The following is a 19,828-nucleotide window of genomic DNA, read 5'->3' as shown; positions in this document are numbered from 1 at the left end:
ACGCCACCTGGTAGGAGCGACCTGTCAGGTAGGACGCAATCCAAGCGTGGGCCGCGCCGGGAGATGCCCAACTCGGAGAGGGTGGAGAGGAGGATCTGATGGTTCACAGTATCGAAGGCAGCCGATAGGTCTAGAAGGATGAGAGCAGAGGAGAGAGAGTTAGCTTTAGCAGTGCGGAGCGCCTCCGTGATACAGAGAAGAGCAGTCTCAGTTGAATGACTAGTCTTGAAACCTGACTGATTTGGATCAAGAAGGTCATTCTGAGAGAGATAGCGGGAGAGCTGGCCAAGGACGGCACGTTCAAGAGTTTTGGAGAGAAAAGAAAGAAGGGATACTGGTCTGTAGTTGTTGACATCGGAGGGATCGAGTGTAGGTTTTTTCAGAAGGGGTGCAACTCTCGCTCTCTTGAAGACGGAAGGGACGTAGCCAGCGGTCAGGGATGAGTTGATGAGCGAGGTGAGGTAAGGGAGAAGGTCTCCGGAAATGGTCTGGAGAAGAGAGGAGGGGATAGGGTCAAGCGGGCAGGTTGTTGGGCGGCCGGCCGTCACAAGACGCGAGATTTCATCTGGAGAGAGAGGGGAGAAAGAGGTCAGAGCACAGGGTAGGGCAGTGTGAGCAGAACCAGCGGTGTCGTTTGACTTAGCAAACGAGGATCGGATGTCGTCGACCTTCTTTTCAAAATGGTTGACGAAGTCATCTGCAGAGAGGGAGGAGGGGGGGGGACCGTAGAGAAGCATCTTGACTGGCTGCATCACCGCCTGGTATGGCAACTGCTTGACATCTGACCGCAAGGCACTGCAGAGGGTAGTAGATAGTGTAGAGGTCCTGCTACAGAGGGTAGTAGATATTATAGAGGTCCTGCTACAGAGGGGAGTAGATAGTATAGAGGTCCTGCTACAGAGGGTAGTAGATAGTATAGAGGTCCTGCTACAGAGGGTAGTAGATAGTATAGAGGTCCTGCTACAGAGGGTAGTAGATAGTATAGAGGTCCTGCTACAGATGGGAGTAGATAGTATAGAGGTCCTGCTACAGAGGGTAGTAGATAGTATAGAGGTCCTGCTACAGAGGGGAGTAGATAGTATAGAGGTCCTGCTACAGAGGGGAGTAGATGGTGTAGAGGTCCTGCTACAGAGGGGAGTAGATAGTATAGAGGTCCTGCTACAGAGGGTAGTAGATACTGTAGAGGTCCTGCTACAGAGGGGAGTAGATGGTGTAGAGGTCCTGCTACAGAGGGGAGTAGATGGTGTAGAGGTCCTGCTACAGAGGGGAGTAGATAGTGTAGAGGTCCTGCTACAGAGGGTAGTAGATAGTATAAGAGGTCCTGCTACAGAGGGGAGTAGATGGTTTAGAGGTCCTGCTACAGAGGGGAGTAGATAGTATAGAGGTCCTGCTACAGAGGGGAGTAGATAGTGTAGAGGTCCTGCTACAGAGGGTAGTAGATAGTATAGAGGTCCTGCTATAGAGGGTCGTAACTGGCCTAGCACATATCCTTGAGCATTGTTTAGACTCAATTTTTTTTTTAATTGCTTACTGATTAATTAAACTAAATAGCTAAATGCTACTAAAACCAAGTTCCTGTTGTCCTCTAGGTCTCGTAATAAAGACCCTGAGTAGCCTCCTGTCTGCTCGTTGAATGGAGCCTGATTTGAAAATACAATCTACAGCTGCAGCCTCTGTTTTCTAACCTTTAGAGTCAGTCTGTCCTTCATCACTTAGGGACAAGTTTTCAGAACATCCACGCATTTTCTTTTCTGTCGGCTCTGACTGCTGAACACATCAAACAACAGCACCCTAATCCCTTCATAGTGCACTATTTTTGACCAGAGCCTATAGGCTTAGTGCACTATTAACCTTTAGGCTCTGGTCAAAAATAGTGCACTACTAAGCCTATAGGCTCTGGTCAAAAATAGTGCACTACTAAGCCTATAGGTTCTGCTCAGCGTTGGCTAGTTTTTGGTAGCCCCCACCCTAACTCTGCTCACGTACTCTCTGGACCGGCTGGTTCTGGAGGTCCAGACATATTCAGAACCCGCGGGTCTCCACTGACCTGGGGGGAAATCATTTCAGTTGTTATGCCTCAGCTCGTGGAATAACCTTTAGGCTAGAAATTAGATTTGTTGGTCTCCCTCCCATTTGGGGTTGCAGGTAGTCTAGTGGTTAGAGTGTAGGGGGGGGGCAGGTAATCTAGTGGTTAGAGTGTAGGGGGGGCAGGTAGTCTAGTGGTTAGAGTGTAGGGGGTTAGGTAATCTAGTGGTTAGAGTGTAGGGGGGCAGGTAATCTAGTGGTTAGAGTGTAGGGGGGCAGGTAGTCTAGTGGTTAGAGTGTAGGGGGTTAGGTAATCTAGTGGTTAGAGTGTAGGGGGCATGTAATCTAGTGGTTAGAGTGTAGGGGGGGCAGGTAATCTAGTGGTTAGAGTGTAGGGGGGGGCAGGTAGTCTAGTGGTTAGAGTGTAGGGGGGCAGGTAGTCTAGTGGTTAGAGTGTAGGGGGGCAGATAGTCTAGTGGTTAGAGTGTAGGGGGCAGGTAGTCTAGTGGTTAGAGTGTAGGGGGGCAGGTAGTCTAGTGGTTAGAGTGTAGGGGGCAGGTAGTCTAGTGGTTAGAGTGTAGGGGGGCAGGTAGTCTAGTGGTTAGAGTGTAGGGGGCAGGTAGTCTAGTGGTTAGAGTGTAGGGGGGCAGGTAGTCTAGTGGTTAGAGTGTAGGGGGGCAGGTAGTCTAGTGGTTAGAGTGTAGGGGGGCAGGTAGTCTAGTGGTTAGAGTGTAGGGGGCAGGTAGTCTAGTGGTTAGAGTGTAGGGGGGCAGGTAGTCTAGTGGTTAGAGTGTAGGGGGGCAGGTAGTCTAGTGGTTAGAGTGTAGGGGGCAGGTAGTCTAGTGGTTAGAGTGTAGGGGGGCAGGTAGTCTAGTGGTTAGAGTGTAGAGGGGGCAGGTAGTCTAGTGGTTAGAGTGTAGTGGCGGCAGGTAGTCTAGTGGTTAGACTGTAAGGGGGCAGGTAGTCTAGTGGTTAGAGTGTAGGGGGGGGCAGGTAGTCTAGTGGTTAGAGTGTAGGGCGGCAGGTAGCCTAATGGTTAGAGTGTAGGGGGGCAGGTAGTCTAGTGGTTAGAGTGTAGGGGGGTTAGGTAGCCTAGTGGTTAGAGTGTAGGTGGGGGGGCAGGTAGTCTAGTGGTTAGAGTGTAGGGGGAGGGCAGGTAGTCTAGTGGTTAGAGTGTAGAGGGGCAGGTAGTCTAGTGGTTAGAGTGTAGGGGCGGCAGGTAGCCTAGTGGTTAGAGTGTAGAGGCGGCAGGTGGTCTAGTGGTTAGGGTGTAGAGGCGGCAGGTGGTCTAGTGGTTAGGGTGTAGAGTGTAGAGTGGCAGGTAATCTAGTGTTTAGAGTGTAGAGGCGGCAGGTGGTCTAGTGGTTAGGGTGTAGAGTGGCAGGTAATCTAGTGGTTAGAGTGATAGGGGGGGGGCAGGTAGTCTAGTGGTTAGAGTGTAGGGGGGGCAGGTAGTCTAGTGGTTAGAGTGTAGGGGAGGCAGGTAGACTAGTGGTTAGAGTGTAGGGGCGGCAGGTAGTCTAGTGGTTAGAGTGTAGGGGGGCAGGTAGTCTAGTGGTTAGAGTTTAAGGGGGCAGGTAGTCTAGTGGTTAGAGTGTAGGTGGCAGGTAGTCTAGTGGTTAGAGTGTAGAGGTGGTAGGTAGTCTAGTGGTTAGAGTGTAGGTGGCAGGTAGTCTAGTGGTTAGAGTAGGGGGCAGGTAGACTAGTGGTTAGAGTGTAGGGGGGTTAGGTAGTCTAGTGGTTAGAGTGTAGGTGGCAGGTAGTCTAGTGGTTAGAGTGTAGGGGCGGCAGGTAGTCTAGTGGTTAGAGTGTAGGGCGGCAGGTAGTCTAGTGGTTAGAGTGTAGGGGGTTAGGTAGTCTAGTGGTTAGAGTGTAGGTGGCAGGTAGTCTAGTGGTTAGAGTGTAGGGGTGGTAGGTAGTCTAGTGGTTAGAGTGTAGGGGGTTAGGTAGTCTAGTGGTTAGAGTGTAGGGGGCAGGTAGTCTAGTGGTTAGAGTGTAGGGGGGGGCAGGTAGCCTAATGGTTAGAGTGTAGAGGGGCAGGTAGTCTAGTGGTTAGAGTGTAGGGGGGTTAGGTAGTCTAGTGGTTAGAGTGTAGAGGGGGTAGGTAGTCTAGTGGTTAGAGTGTAGGGGGTTAGGTAGCGTAGTGGTTAGAGTGTAGAGTGGGGCATGTAGCCTAATGGTTAGAGTGTAGGGGGTTAGGTAGCCTAGTGGTTAGAGTGTAGAGGGGTAGGTAGTCTAGTGGTTAGAGAGTAGGGGGGCATGTAGCCTAATGGTTAGAGTGTAGGGGGTTAGGTAGCGTAGTGGTTAGAGTGTAGAGGGGTAGGTAGTCTAGTGGTTAGAGAGTAGAGGGGGTAGGTAGTCTAGTGGTTAGAGTGTAGGGGGTTAGGTAGCGTAGTGGTTAGAGTGTAGAGGGGTAGGTAGTCTAGTGGTTAGAGAGTAGGGGGTTAGGTAGCGTAGTGGTTAGAGTGTAGAGGGGGTAGGTAGCCTAGTGGTTAGAGTGTAGGGGAGGCAGGTAGTCTAGTGGTTAGAGTGTAGGGGAGGCAGGTAGTCTAGTGGTTAGAGTGTAGGGGCAGCAGGTAGTCTAGTGGTTAGAGAGTAGGGGGCAGGTAGACTAGTGGTTAGAGTGTAGGGGGTTAGGTAGCGTAGTGGTTAGAGTGTAGAGGGGTAGGTAGTCTAGTGGTTAGAGAGTAGGGGGTTAGGTAGCGTAGTGGTTAGAGTGTAGAGGGGTAGGTAGTCTAGTGGTTAGAGAGTAGGGGGTTAGGTAGTCTAGTGGTTAGAGTGTAGGGGCGGCAGGTAGTCTAGTGGTTAGAGTGTAGGGGCGGCAGGTAGTCTAGTGGTTAGAGTGTAGGGCGGCAGGTAGTCTAGTGGTTAGCGTGTAGGGGGGTTAGGTAGCGTAGTGGTTAGAGTGTAGAGGGGGTAGGTAGTCTAGTGGTTAGAGTGTAGGGGGACAGGTAGTCTAGTGGTTAGAGTGTAGGGGGGCATGTAGCCTAATGGTTAGAGTGTAGGGGGGTTAGGTAGCGTAGTGGTTAGAGTGTAGAGGGGGTAGGTAGTCTAGTGGTTAGAGAGTAGAGGGGGTAGGTAGTCTAGTGGTTAGAGAGTAGAGGGGGTAGGTAGTCTAGTGGTTAGAGTGTAGGGGGGTTAGGTAGCCTAATGGTTAGAGTGTAGGGGGGTTAGGTAGCGTAGTGGTTAGAGTGTAGAGGGGGTAGGTAGTCTAGTGGTTAGAGAGTATTGTTATTTCACTGTAACAGCCTGTCGTGGTAATTTCCTGTATTACTAAACATTGAGAGAGCAAACCGCACACAAGGCAGAGTTATATTATAAAGTCCATCTTTTAATTATATATGAGCTTCACCATGGCCCTGTTTGACTCTCAGATCAATTCAGTGTCTATAAATGAATTCTCTGTGAGTGTTTACAAAATGGCAACTGAGATCTTTAATAGCAAAGATTCACCCCCTAGTCGACGTGACGAACCACAGGAAAACTGCACAAAGGAAGACTTTTACTTGAGAGAGGAGTATCCCATCCAGACAGCATTAGCTATAAATTATCGTTCAGTTTGGTCCCCTAAACGAAGTTCTTATCTCGTTCTTGGTACAACATAGTACCAAACCATTACCTCATCCAATGGCATATATCAATTGTCAATTCTAGATACTCCCATCTCAAATACTACACCCCCTCCTGGACAAGCTCACCGAGACAGTGAGCCTCTTAGGTCATATACTAAATTAAGATAAGGGCAACCTCAGAGGGGACACACAATAGTTAGACACATTCCCATGAGAAGACAAGCCTCCATTCTGTCCTCCTCCCCTTCTGATATTCTTCATAGCATCACATGATTTAACAGACACATTGACAAGACAAGCCTGACCCCTCTCTGGCCCCCTAGTGACTAAGCCCTAGCAGAGAAGAGAGAACTGCAAACTGCCAACAGTATTTATCCAAAATAAATCATCATAATGACAAATATCTCACATAAGCATTATTATGTAAATAAAACATCTTATTCATCAACGTTACCTAACTAATTCTGATTCAGCCACGACAAGCCTCGTTATTGATATTTCACTGAGACAAGCCTCGTTATTGTTATTTCACTGAGACAGCCTCGTTATTTCACTGTAACAGCCTCGTTATTTCACTGAGACAGCCTCGTTATTGTTATTTCACTGAGAGCCTCGTTATTTCACTGTAACAAGCCTCGTTATTGATATTTCACTGAGACAGCCTCGTTATTTCACTGTAACAGCCTCGTTATTGTTATTTCACTGTAACAGCCTCGTTATTTCACTGTAACAGCCTCGTTATTTCACTGTAACAGCCTCGTTATTGTTATTTCACTGAGACAGCCTCGTTATTGTTATTTCACTGAGACAAGCCTCGTTATTTCACTGAGACAGCCTCGTTATTGTACAGTCGTGGCCAAAAGTTTTGAGAATGACACAAATATTAATTTTCACAAAGTCTGTTGCCTCAGTTTGTATGATGGCGATTTGCATATACTGCAGAATGTTATGAAGAGTGATCAGATGATCAAGTCCCTCTTTTCCATGCAAATGAACTGAACCCCCCCAAAAACATTTCCACTGCATTTCAGCTCTGCCACAAAAGGACCAGCTGACATCATGTCAGTGATTCTCTCGTTAACACAGGTGTGAGTGTTGACGAGGACAAGGCTGGAGATCACTCTGTCATGCGGATTGAGTTTGAATAACAGACTGGAAGCTTCAAAAGGAGGGTGGTGCTTGGAATCATTGTTCTTCCTCTGTCAACCATGGTTACCTGCAAGGAAACATGTGCCGTCATCATTGCTTTGCACAAAAAGGGCTTCACAGGCAAGGATATTGCTGCCAGTAAGATTGCACCGAAATCAACCATTTATCAGATCATCAAGAACTTAAAGGAGAGCGGTTCAATTGTTGCGAAGAAGGCTTCAGGGCGCCCAAGAAAGTCCAGCAAGCACCAGGACCGTCTCCTAAAGTTGATTCAGCTGCGGGATCGGGGCACCACCAGTACAGAGCTTGCTCAGGAATGGCAGCATGCAGGTGTGAGTGCATCTGCACGCACAGTGAGGCGAAGACTTTTGGAAGATGGCCTGGTGTCAAGAAAGGCAGCAAAGAAGCCACTTCTCTCCAGGAAAAACATCAAGGACAGACTGATATTCTGCAAAAGGTACAGGGATTGGACTGCTGAGGACTGGGGTAAAGTCATTTTCTCTGATGAATTTCCTTTCCGATTGTTTGGGGCATCCGGAAAAAAGCTTGTCCGGAGAAGACAAGGTGAGCTCTACCATCAGTCCTGTGGTTGGGGTTGCTTCTCAGCCAAGGGAGTGGGTTCACTCACAATTTTGCCGAAGAACACAGCCATGAGTAAAGAATGGTACCAACACATCCTCCGAGAGCAACTTCTCCCAACCATCCAGGAACGGTTTGGTGACGAACAATGCCTTTTCCAGCATGATGGAGCACCTTGCCAAAAGTGATAACTAAGTGGCTCGGGGAACAAAACATCAATATTTTGGGTCCATAGCAAGAAACTCCCAAGACCTTAATCCCAATGAGAACTTGTGGTCAATCCTCAAGAGGCGGGTTCTGACAAACTCCAAGCATTGATTATGCAAGAAGGGGCTGCCATCAGTCAGGATGTGGCCCAGAAGTTAATTGACAGCATGCCATCAGTCAGGATGTGGCCCAGAAGTTAATTGACAGCATACCATCAGTCAGGATGTGGCCCAGAAGATAATTGACAGCATGCCACCAGTCAGGATGTGGCCCAGAAGTTAATTGACAGCATGCCACCAGTTAGGATGTGGCCCAGAAGTTAATTGACAGCATGCCACCAGTCAGGATGTGGCCCAGAAGTTAATTGACAGCATGCCACCAGTCAGGATGTGGCCCAGAAGTTAATTGACAGCATGCCACCAGTCAGGATGTGGCCCAGAAGTTAATTGACAGCATGCCACCAGTCAGGATGTGGCCCAGAAGTTAATTGACAGCATGCCACCAGTCAGGATGTGGCCCAGAAGTTAATTGACAGCATGCATCCAGGGCGGATTGCAGAGGTCTTGAAAAAGAAGGGTCAACACTGCAAATATTGACTCTTTGCTACAACTATCGTTGTCTCTGAGTGGGACTGGGAATCATACTTAGGCAGCCATTTTCCCACCTGTGTTTGTGGGCAGTTATTTTCTGTTTAGCTGTTTAGTTGCCTGACAGAACTGTGCGTTTTCGTTGTTCTACTTTGTTATTTTGTTGTTCAGTTTAATAAATATCATGAACGCTGCACCTTTTCTCCTTCTTTGTGACACCATTTAATAAAATATTTGTTAAATAGCACTTAAATTGCTAAGTGCTAAATGACTTAAATGTAAATGTAAATGCCTCCTACCTCCCTCTCTACCCCTCCACTCCCTCCCTCTAATTCTTAAGACGGTCTAACCAGCTGGAAACTGGTCATCAGACACACATGAGAACACTAATGTGGAATGGGAAACTGAGCATTGAACTGCTACATAGTGAGAAGAGGAAGTAGGGTTTAATCAGAGAGATAGAGGCCTCTAGTGTCTTTTAGGTATGGGGGCAGCACCATTGAGAACATTCATCATTTTTAATCAGAGAGATAGAGGCCTCTAGTGTCTTTTAGGTGAGGGGGCAGCGCCATTGAGAACATTCATCATTTTTAATCAGAGAGATAGAGGCCTCTAGTGTCTTTTAGGTATGGGGGCAGCACCATTGAGAACATTCATCATTTTGAAGTAGTACACTGGGTGGGACTTCCTCTTGATTAAGGAAGGATCACATTTATTTTTTATTTTACCTTTATTTAACTAGGCAAGTCAGTTAAGAACAAATTATTATTTTCAATGATGGCCTAGCAACAGTGGGTTCACTGCCTTGTTCGGGGGCAGAACGACAGATTTGTACCTTGTCAGTTCGGGGATTCGATCTTGCAACCTTTCGGTTACTAGTCCAACGTCCGCCCCATAATTCCATCCAGGTCATTAGGAGGGATCAGCCATCAGAATTATACTTGTGAGCAAACATTCCATAACTGCAGGTGGTAGAAGATAGTCAACCTTGGCTTTTATTCCTATTCAAACAACACCCTCCAGGTGGCAGTATACACCCCCCCCCCCTTGTTTACCAACTCATACAAGTAGTAGAAGAAGACCAATCTGGAACGTAATTATAGCACTGTCTAATCCACTCTCTCTCTCTCTCTCTCTCTCTCTCATTCTCTCTCTCTCTCTCATTCTCTCTCTCTCTCTCATTCTCTCTCTCTCTCTCTCTCTCTCATTCTCTCTCTCTCTCTCTCTCTCATTCTCTCTCTCTCTCATTCTCTCTCTCTCTCATTCTCTCTCTCTCATTCTCTCATTCTCTCATTCTCTCTCTCTCCCTCTCTCTCTCTCTCTCTCTCTCTCTCTCTCTCTCTCTCTCTCAATTCAATTCAATTCAATTCAAGGGCTTTATTGGCATGGGAAACATGTGTTAACATTGCCAAAGCAAGTGAGGTAGACAACATACAAAGTGAATATATAAGGTGAAAAACAACAAAAATCTCTCTCTCTCTCTCTGTCCCCCCCTCAGGTGCAGACTGTCTCATGGGTGTGTACCTGTTCTTTGTCGGTGTGTTTGATGTGAAGTTCAGAGGGGAGTACAATCGTAACGCTCTCCTGTGGATGGAGAGTGTGGAATGTCGAACCATCGGATTCCTGGCTATGCTCTCCTCAGAGGTGAATTAACACGCGCAAACACACACAAACACACACACCTGTATGTGGTGAGAGAGTCCTAAGAGATGCCATGATTGTTCCAGAACGTCATGTCCTGTCTCTGGGGCCAACTGTCAATGTTTTTAATATATTTCCTCTCCCAATAAATGTGTTCCAAATGGCACTCTGTTCCCTATATGGTGCAAGGGGGCATTTAGGAGGCAGGGGGCCATTTAGGAGGTAGGGGGCCATTTAGGAGTCAGGGGGGCATTTAGGAGGCAGGGGGCATGTAGGAGGCAGGGGGGCATTTAGGAGGCAGGGGGCCATTTAGGAGGATCACTCTGTTCTAGCAGTCTGAGACAGACAGACTGACTTACAGACAGGGGGCCATTTAGGAGGCAGGGGGCCATTTAGGAGGTAGGGGGCCATTTAGGAGGCAGGGGGCCATTTAGGAGGATCACTCTGTTCTAGCAGTCTAAGACAGACAGACTGACTTACAGACAGGGGGCCATTTAGGAGGCAGGGGGCATTTAGGAGGTAGGGGTCGATTTAGGAGGAAGGGGGCCATTTAGGAGGATCACTCTGTTCTAGCAGTCTGAGACAGACAGACTGACTTCCAGACAGGGGACATTTAGGAGGCAGGGGGCCATTTAGGAGGTAGGGGGCAGTTTAGGAGTCAGGGAGGGGGCATTTAGGAGGCAGGGGGCCATTTAGGAGTTAGGGGGCCATTTAGGAGGCAGGGGGCCATTTAGGAGGTAGGGGGCCATTTAGGAGGCAGGGGGGCATTTAGGAGGTAGGGGGCCATTTAGGAGGCAGGGGGTGGTTTAGGAGGATCACTCTGTTCTAGCAGTCTGAGACAGACAGACTGACTTACAGACAGGGGGCCATTTAGGAGGCAGGGGCCATTTAGGAGGCGGGGGAATTTAGGAGGCAGGGGGCCATTTAGGAGGCAGGGGGCCATTTAGGAGGCAGGGGCCATTTAGGAGGCAGGGGGCCATTTAGGAGTTAGGGGGGGCCATTTAGGAGGCAGGGGGCCATTTAGGAGGTAGGGGGCCATTTAGGAGGCAGGGGGCCATTTAGGATGTAGGGGGCCATTTAGGAGGCAGGGGGCCATTTAGGAGGATCACTCTGTTCTAGCAGTCTGAGACAGACAGACTGACTTACAGACAGGGAGCCATTTAGGAGGCAGGGGGCCATTTAGGAGGTAGGGGGCCATTTAGGAGGCAGGGGGCCATTTAGGAGGATCACTCTGTTCTAGCAGTCTGAGACAGACAGACTGACTTCCAGACAGGGGGACATTTAGGAGGCAGGGGGCCATTTAGGAGGTAGGGGGCCGTTTAGGAGTCAGGGAGGGGGCCATTTAGGAGGCAGGGGGCCATTTAGGAGTTAGGGGGCCATTTAGGAGGCAGGGGGCCATTTAGGATGTAGGGGGCCATTTAGGAGGCAGGGGGCCATTTAGGAGGATCACTCTGTTCTAGCAGTCTGAGACAGACAGACTGACTTACAGACAGGGGGCCATTTAGGAGGCAGGGGGCCATTTAGGAGGCAGGGGGCCATTTAGGAGGTAGGGGTCCATTTAGGAGGCAGGGGGCCATTTAGGAGGATCACTCTGTTCTAGCAGTCTGAGACAGACAGACTGACTTCCAGACAGGGGGACATTTAGGAGGCAGGGGTCCATTTAGGAGGTAGGGGGCCGTTTAGGAGTCAGGGGGGGAATTTAGGAGGCAGGGGGCATTTAGGAGTTAGGGGCCATTTAGGGGCAGGGGGCATTTAGGAGGTAGGGGCATTTAGGAGGCAGGGGGCATTTAGGAGGTAGGGGGCCATTTAGGAGGCAGGGGGTGGTTTAGGAGGATCACTCTGTTCTAGCAGTCTGAGACAGACAGACTGACTTACAGACAGGGGGCCATTTAGGAAGCAGGGGGCCATTTAGGAGGCAGGGGGCATTTAGGAGGATTACTCTGTTCTAGCAGTCTGAGACAGACAGACTGACTTACAGACAGGGGGCCATTTAGGAGGCAGGGGCCATTTAGGAGGCGGGGGAATTTAGGAGGCAGGGGGCCATTTAGGAGGCAGGGGGCCATTTAGGAGGCAGGGGCCATTTAGGAGGCAGGGGGCATTTAGGAGTTAGGGGGCCATTTAGGAGGCAGGGGGCCATTTAGGAGGTAGGGGGCCATTTAGGAGGCAGGGGGCCATTTAGGAGGTAGGGGGCCATTTAGGAGGCAGGGGGCCATTTAGGAGGATCACTCTGTTCTAGCAGTCTGAGACAGACAGACTGACTTACAGACAGGGGGCCATTTAGGAGGCAGGGGGTCATTTAGGAGGATTACTCTGTTCTAGCAGTCTGAGACAGACAGACTGACTTACAGACAGGGGGCCATTTAGGAGGCAGGGGGCCATTTAGGAGGTAGGGGTCGATTTAGGAGGCAGGGGGCCATTTAGGAGGATCACTCTGTTCTAGCAGTCTGAGACAGACAGACTGACTTCCAGACAGGGGGACATTTAGGAGGCAGGGGGCCATTTAGGAGGTAGGGGGCCGTTTAGGAGTCAGGGAGGGGGCATTTAGGAGGCAGGGGGCCATTTAGGAGTTAGGGGCCATTTAGGAGGCAGGGGGCCATTTAGGATGTAGGGGCCATTTAGGAGGCAGGGGGCCATTTAGGAGGATCACTCTGTTCTAGCAGTCTGAGACATACAGACTGACTTCCAGACAGGGGGACATTTAGGAGGCAGGGGGCCATTTAGGAGGTAGGGGGCAGTTTAGGAGTCAGGAGGGGCATTTAGGAGGCATGGGGGCCATTTAGGAGTTAGGGGGCCATTTAGGAGGCAGGGGGCCATTTAGGAGGTAGGGGGCCATTTAGGAGGCAGGGGGCATTTAGGAGGTAGGGGGCCATTTAGGAGGCAGGGGGTGGTTTAGGAGGATCACTCTGTTCTAGCAGTCTGAGACAGACAGACTGACTTACAGACAGGGGGCCATTTAGGAGGCAGGGGCCATTTAGGAGGCGGGGGAATTTAGGAGGCAGGGGGCCATTTAGGAGGCAGGGGGCCATTTAGGAGGCAGGGGCCATTTAGGAGGCAGGGGGCCATTTAGGAGTTAGGGGGCCATTTAGGAGGCAGGGGGGCCATTTAGGAGGTAGGGGCCATTTAGGAGGCAGGGGGCCATTTAGGATGTAGGGGGCCATTTAGGAGGCAGGGGGCATTTAGGAGGATCACTCTGTTCTAGCAGTCTGAGACAGACAGACTGACTTACAGACAGGGAGCCATTTAGGAGGCAGGGGGCCATTTAGGAGGTAGGGGGCCATTTAGGAGGCAGGGGGCCATTTAGGAGGATCACTCTGTTCTAGCAGTCAAAGACAGACAGACTGACATACAGACAGGGGGCCATTTAGGAGGCAGGGGGCCATTTAGGAGGTAGGGGTCCATTTAGGAGGCAGGGGGCCATTTAGGAGGATCACTCTGTTCTAGCAGTCTGAGAAAGACAGACTGACTTCCAGACAGGGGGACATTTAGGAGGCAGGGGGCCATTTAGGAGTTAGGGGGCCATTTAGGAGGCAGGGGGCCATTTAGGAGGTAGGGGCCATTTAGGAGGCAGGGGGCATTTAGGATGTAGGGGGCCATTTAGGAGGCAGGGGGCCATTTAGGAGGATCACTCTGTTCTAGCAGTCTGAGACAGACAGACTGACTTACAGACAGGGAGCCATTTAGGAGGCAGGGGGCATTTAGGAGGTAGGGGGCCATTTAGGAGGCAGGGGGCCATTTAGGAGGATCACTCTGTTCTAGCAGTCTAAGACAGACAGACTGACTTACAGACAGGGGGCCATTTAGGAGGCAGGGGGCCATTTAGGAGGTAGGGGTCCATTTAGGAGGCAGGGGGCCATTTAGGAGGATCACTCTGTTCTAGCAGTCTGAGACAGACAGACTGACTTCCAGACAGGGGGACATTTAGGAGGCAGGGGGCCATTTAGGAGGTAGGGGGCCGTTTAGGAGTCAGGGAGGGGGCCATTTAGGAGGCAGGGGGGCCATTTAGGAGTTAGGGGGGCCATTTAGGAGGCAGGGGGGCCATTTAGGATGTAGGGGGCCATTTAGGAGGATCACTCTGTTCTAGCAGTCTGAGACAGACAGACTGACTTACAGACAGGGGGCCATTTAGGAGGCAGGGGGCCATTTAGGAGGCAGGGGGCCATTTAGGAGGTAGGGAGCCATTTAGGAGGCAGGGGGCCATTTAGGAGGATCACTCTGTTCTAGCAGTCTGAGACAGACAGACTGACTTCCAGACAGGGGGACATTTAGGAGGCAGGGGGCCATTTAGGAGGTAGGGGGCCGTTTAGGAGTCAGGAGGGGGCCATTTAGGAGGCAGGGGGCCATTTAGGAGTTAGGGGGCCATTTAGGAGGCAGGGGGCCATTTAGGATGTAGGGGGCCATTTAGGAGGATCACTCTGTTCTAGCAGTCTGAGACAGACAGACTGACTTACAGACAGGGGGCCATTTAGGAGGCAGGGGGCCATTTAGGAGGCAGGGGGCCATTTAGGAGGTAGGGAGCCATTTAGGAGGTAGGGGTCCATTTAGGAGGCAGGGGGCCATTTAGGAGGATCACTCTGTTCTAGCAGTCTGAGACAGACAGACTGACTTCCAGACAGGGGGACATTTAGGAGGCAGGGGTCCATTTAGGAGGTAGGGGGCCGTTTAGGAGTCAGGGGGGGGAATTTAGGAGGCAGGGGGGCCATTTAGGAGTTAGGAGGGCCATTTAGGGGGCAGGGGGCATTTAGGAGGTAGGGGGCATTTAGGAGGCAGGGGGGCATTTAGGAGGTAGGGGGCCATTTAGGAGGCAGGGGGTGGTTTAGGAGGATCACTCTGTTCTAGCAGTCTGAGACAGACAGACTGACTTACAGACAGGGGGCCATTTAGGAGGCAGGGGGCCATTTAGGAGGCAGGGGGCCATTTAGGAGGCAGGGGCCATTTAGGAGGCAGGGGGCATTTAGGAGTTAGGGGGCCATTTAGGAGGCAGGGGGCCATTTAGGAGGCAGGGGCCATTTAGGAGGCAGGGGGCATTTAGGAGTTAGGGGGCCATTTAGGAGGCAGGGGGCCATTTAGGAGGTAGGGGGCCATTTAGGAGGCAGGGGGCCATTTAGGAGGTAGGGGGCCATTTAGAAGGCAGGGGGCCATTTAGGAGGATCACTCTGTTCTAGCAGTCTGAGACAGACAGACTGACTTACAGACAGGGGGCCATTTAGGAGGCAGGGGGTCATTTAGGAGGATTACTCTGTTCTAGCAGTCTGAGACAGACAGACTGACTTACAGACAGGGGGCCATTTAGGAGGCAGGGGGCCATTTAGGAGGTAGGGGTCGATTTAGGAGGCAGGGGGCCATTTAGGAGGTAGGGGGCCATTTAGGAGTTAGGGGCCATTTAGGAGGCAGGGGGCCATTTAGGATGTAGGGGCCATTTAGGAGGCAGGGGCCATTTAGGAGGATCACTCTGTTCTAGCAGTCTGAGACATACAGACTGACTTCCAGACAGGGGGACATTTAGGAGGCAGGGGGCCATTTAGGAGGTAGGGGGCAGTTTAGGAGTCAGGGAGGGGGCATTTAGGAGGTAGGGGGCCATTTAGGAGGCAGGGGGTGGTTTAGGAGGATCACTCTGTTCTAGCAGTCTGAGACAGACAGACTGACTTACAGACAGGGGGCCATTTAGGAGGCAGGGGCCATTTAGGAGGCGGGGGAATTTAGGAGGCAGGGGGCCATTTAGGAGGCAGGGGGCCATTTAGGAGGCAGGGGCCATTTAGGAGGCAGGGGGCCATTTAGGAGTTAGGGGGCCATTTAGGAGGCAGGGGGCCATTTAGGAGGTAGGGGCCATTTAGGAGGCAGGGGGGCATTTAGGATGTAGGGGGCCATTTAGGAGGCAGGGGGCCATTTAGGAGGATCACTCTGTTCTAGCAGTCTGAGACAGACAGACTGACTTACAGACAGGAGCCATTTAGGAGGCAGGGGGCCATTTAGGAGGTAGGGGGCCATTTAGGAGGCAGGGGGCCATTTAGGAGGATCACTCTGTTCTAGCAGTCTAAGACAGACAGACTGACTTACAGACAGGGGGCCATTTAGGAGGCAGGGGGCCATTTAGGAGGTAGGGGTCCATTTAGGAGGCAGGGGGCCATTTAGGAGGATCACTCTGTTCTAGCAGTCTGAGACAGACAGACTGACTTCCAGACAGGGGGACATTTAGGAGGCAGGGGGCCATTTAGGAGGTAGGGGGCCGTTTAGGAGTCAGGAGGGGCCATTTAGGAGGCAGGGGGCCATTTAGGAGTTAGGGGGCCATTTAGGAGGCAGGGGGCCATTTAGGATGTAGGGGGCCATTTAGGAGGCAGGGGGCCATTTAGGAGGATCACTCTGTTCTAGCAGTCTGAGACAGACAGACTGACTTACAGACAGGGGGCCATTTAGGAGGCAGGGGGCCATTTAGGAGGCAGGGGGCCATTTAGGAGGTAGGGAGCCATTTAGGAGGCAGGGGGCCATTTAGGAGGATCACTCTGTTCTAGCAGTCTGAGACAGACAGACTGACTTCCAGACAGGGGGACATTTAGGAGGCAGGGGTCCATTTAGGAGGTAGGGGGCCGTTTAGGAGTCAGGGAGGGGGAATTTAGGAGGCAGGGGGCCATTTAGGAGTTAGGGGGCCATTTAGGGGCAGGGGGTGGTTTAGGAGGATCACTCTGTTCTAGCAGTCTGAGACAGACAGACTGACTTACAGACAGGGGGCCATTTAGGAGGCAGGGGGCCATTTAGGAGGCAGGGGGCATTTAGGAGGATTACTCTGTTCTAGCAGTCTGAGACAGACAGACTGACTTACAGACAGGGGGCCATTTAGGAGGCAGGGGCCATTTAGGAGGCGGGGGGAATTTAGGAGGCAGGGGGCATTTAGGAGTTAGGGGGCCATTTAGGAGGCAGGGGGCATTTAGGAGGTAGGGGCCATTTAGGAGGCAGGGGGGCATTTAGGAGGTAGGGGGCCATTTAGGAGGCAGGGGGCCATTTAGGAGGATCACTCTGTTCTAGCAGTCTGAGACAGACAGACTGACTTACAGACAGGGGGCCATTTAGGAGGCAGGGGGCCATTTAGGAGGATCACTCTTTTCTAGCAGTCTGAGACAGACAGACTGACTTACAGACAGGGGGCCATTTAGGAGGCAGGGGCCATTTAGGAGGATCACTCTTTTCTAGCAGTCTGAGACAGACAGACTGACTTACAGACAGGGGGCCATTTAGGAGGCAGGGGGCCATTTAGGAGGTAGGGGTCGATTTAGGAGGCAGGGGGCCATTTAGGAGGATCACTCTGTTCTAGCAGTCTGAGACAGACAGACTGACTTCCAGACAGGGGGACATTTAGGAGGCAGGGGGCCATTTAGGAGGTAGGGGGCCGTTTAGGAGTCAGGGAGGGGCATTTAGGAGGCAGGGGGCCATTTAGGATGTAGGGGGCCATTTAGGAGGCAGGGGGCCATTTAGGAGGATCACTCTGTTCTAGCAGTCTGAGACAGACAGACTGACTTACAGACAGGGGGCCATTTAGGAGGCAGGGGGCCATTTAGGAGGTAGGGGCCATTTAGGAGGCAGGGGGCCATTTAGGAGGATCACTCTGTTCTAGCAGTCTAAGACAGACAGACTGACTTACAGACAGGGAGCCATTTAGGAGGCAGGGGGCCATTTAGGAGGTAGGGGGCCATTTAGGAGGCAGGGGGCCATTTAGGAGGATCACTCTGTTCTAGCAGTCTGAGACAGACAGACTGACTTCCAGACAGGGGACATTTAGGAGGCAGGGGGCCATTTAGGAGGTAGGGGCCGTTTAGGAGTCAGGGAGGGGCCATTTAGGAGGCAGGGGGCCATTTAGGAGTTAGGGGGCCATTTAGGAGGCAGGGGGCCATTTAGGATGAGGGGGCCATTTAGGAGGCAGGGGGCCATTTAGGAGGATCACTCTGTTCTAGCAGTCTGAGACAGACAGACTGACTTACAGACAGGGGTCCATTTAGGAGGCAGGGGGCCATTTAGGAGGCAGGGGGCCATTTAGGAGGTAGGGAGCCATTTAGGAGGCAGGGGGCCATTTAGGAGGATCACTCTGTTCTAGCAGTCTAAGACAGACAGACTGACTTACAGACAGGGGGCCATTTAGGAGGCAGGGGGCCATTTAGGAGGTAGGGGTCCATTTAGGAGGCAGGGGGCCATTTAGGAGGATCACTCTGTTCTAGCAGTCTGAGACAGACAGACTGACTTCCAGACAGGGGACATTTAGGAGGCAGGGGTCCATTTAGGAGGTAGGGGGCCGTTTAGGAGTCAGGGAGGGGAATTTAGGAGGCAGGGGGGCATTTAGGAGTTAGGGGGCCATTTAGGGGCAGGGGGCATTTAGGAGGTAGGGGGCATTTAGGAGGCAGGGGGCATTTAGGAGGTAGGGGCCATTTAGGAGGCAGGGGGTGGTTTAGGAGGATCACTCTGTTCTAGCAGTCTGAGACAGACAGACTGACTTACAGACAGGGGGCCATTTAGGAAGCAGGGGGCCATTTAGGAGGCAGGGGGCATTTAGGAGGATTACTCTGTTCTAGCAGTCTGAGACAGACAGACTGACTTACAGACAGGGGGCCATTTAGGAGGCAGGGGCCATTTAGGAGGCGGGGGGGAATTTAGGAGGCAGGGGGCCATTTAGGAGGCAGGGGGCCATTTAGGAGGCAGGGGCCATTTAGGAGGCAGGGGGCATTTAGGAGTTAGGGGGGCCATTTAGGAGGCAGGGGGCCATTTAGGAGGTAGGGGGCCATTTAGGAGGATTACTCTGTTCTAGCAGTCTGAGACAGACAGACTGACTTACAGACAGGGGGCCATTTAGGAGGCAGGGGGCCATTTAGGAGGTAGGGGTCGATTTAGGAGGCAGGGGGCCATTTAGGAGGATCACTCTGTTCTAGCAGTCTGAGACAGACAGACTGACTTCCAGACAGGGGGACATTTAGGAGGCAGGGGGCCATTTAGGAGGTAGGGGGCCGTTTAGGAGTCAGGGAGGGGGCATTTAGGAGGCAGGGGGCCATTTAGGAGTTAGGGGGCCATTTAGGAGGCAGGGGGCCATTTAGGATGTAGGGGGCCATTTAGGAGGCAGGGGGCCATTTAGGAGGATCACTCTGTTCTAGCAGTCTGAGACATACAGACTGACTTCCAGACAGGGGGACATTTAGGAGGCAGGGGGCCATTTAGGAGGTAGGGGGCAGTTTAGGAGTCAGGGAGGGGCATTTAGGAGGCATGGGGGCCATTTAGGAGTTAGGGGGCCATTTAGGAGGCAGGGGGCCATTTAGGAGGTAGGGGGCCATTTAGGAGGCAGGGGGCATTTAGGAGGTAGGGGGCCATTTAGGAGGCAGGGGGTGGTTTAGGAGGATCACTCTGTTCTAGCAGTCTGAGACAGACAGACTGACTTACAGACAGGGGGCCATTTAGGAGGCAGGGGCCATTTAGGAGGCGGGGGAATTTAGGAGGCAGGGGGCCATTTAGGAGGCAGGGGGGCCATTTAGGAGGCAGGGGCCATTTAGGAGGCAGGGGGCCATTTAGGAGTTAGGGGGCCATTTAGGAGGCAGGGGGCCATTTAGGAGGTAGGGGGCCATTTAGGAGGCAGGGGGCCATTTAGGATGTAGGGGGCCATTTAGGAGGCAGGGGGCATTTAGGAGGATCACTCTGTTCTAGCAGTCTGAGACAGACAGACTGACTTACAGACAGGGAGCCATTTAGGAGGCAGGGGGCCATTTAGGAGGTAGGGGGCCATTTAGGAGGCAGGGGGCCATTTAGGAGGATCACTCTGTTCTAGCAGTCAAAGACAGACAGACTGACATACAGACAGGGGGCCATTTAGGAGGCAGGGGGCCATTTAGGAGGTAGGGGTCCATTTAGGAGGCAGGGGGCCATTTAGGAGGATCACTCTGTTCTAGCAGTCTGAGACAGACAGACTGACTTCCAGACAGGGGGACATTTAGGAGGCAGGGGGCCATTTAGGAGTTAGGGGGCCATTTAGGAGGCAGGGGGCCATTTAGGAGGTAGGGGGCCATTTAGGAGGCAGGGGGCATTTAGGATGTAGGGGTCCATTTA

At 51.8% G+C, this 19,828-nt stretch overlaps 1 protein-coding gene across 1 annotated transcript in view; it reads left to right on the top strand.

Moving 5' to 3' along the window:
- Window positions 1-19,828, top strand: part of LOC135573810 (relaxin receptor 2-like) — a 217,333-nt gene that overhangs the window by 137,784 nt on the left and 59,721 nt on the right. Inside the window, exon 15 of the mRNA XM_065023998.1 lies at window positions 9,618-9,763. Within this exon, the coding sequence (XP_064880070.1) occupies window positions 9,618-9,763 (146 nt within the window). The remainder of the gene's footprint in view (window positions 1-9,617; window positions 9,764-19,828) is intronic.

Source organism: Oncorhynchus nerka, linkage group LG10 (assembly GCF_034236695.1).
Source record: "Oncorhynchus nerka isolate Pitt River linkage group LG10, Oner_Uvic_2.0, whole genome shotgun sequence".
Lineage (NCBI taxonomy): Eukaryota > Metazoa > Chordata > Actinopteri > Salmoniformes > Salmonidae > Oncorhynchus > Oncorhynchus nerka.
Note: the sequence above shows the minus strand (reverse complement) of the source record. Positions and strands in the feature narration are given on the sequence as shown.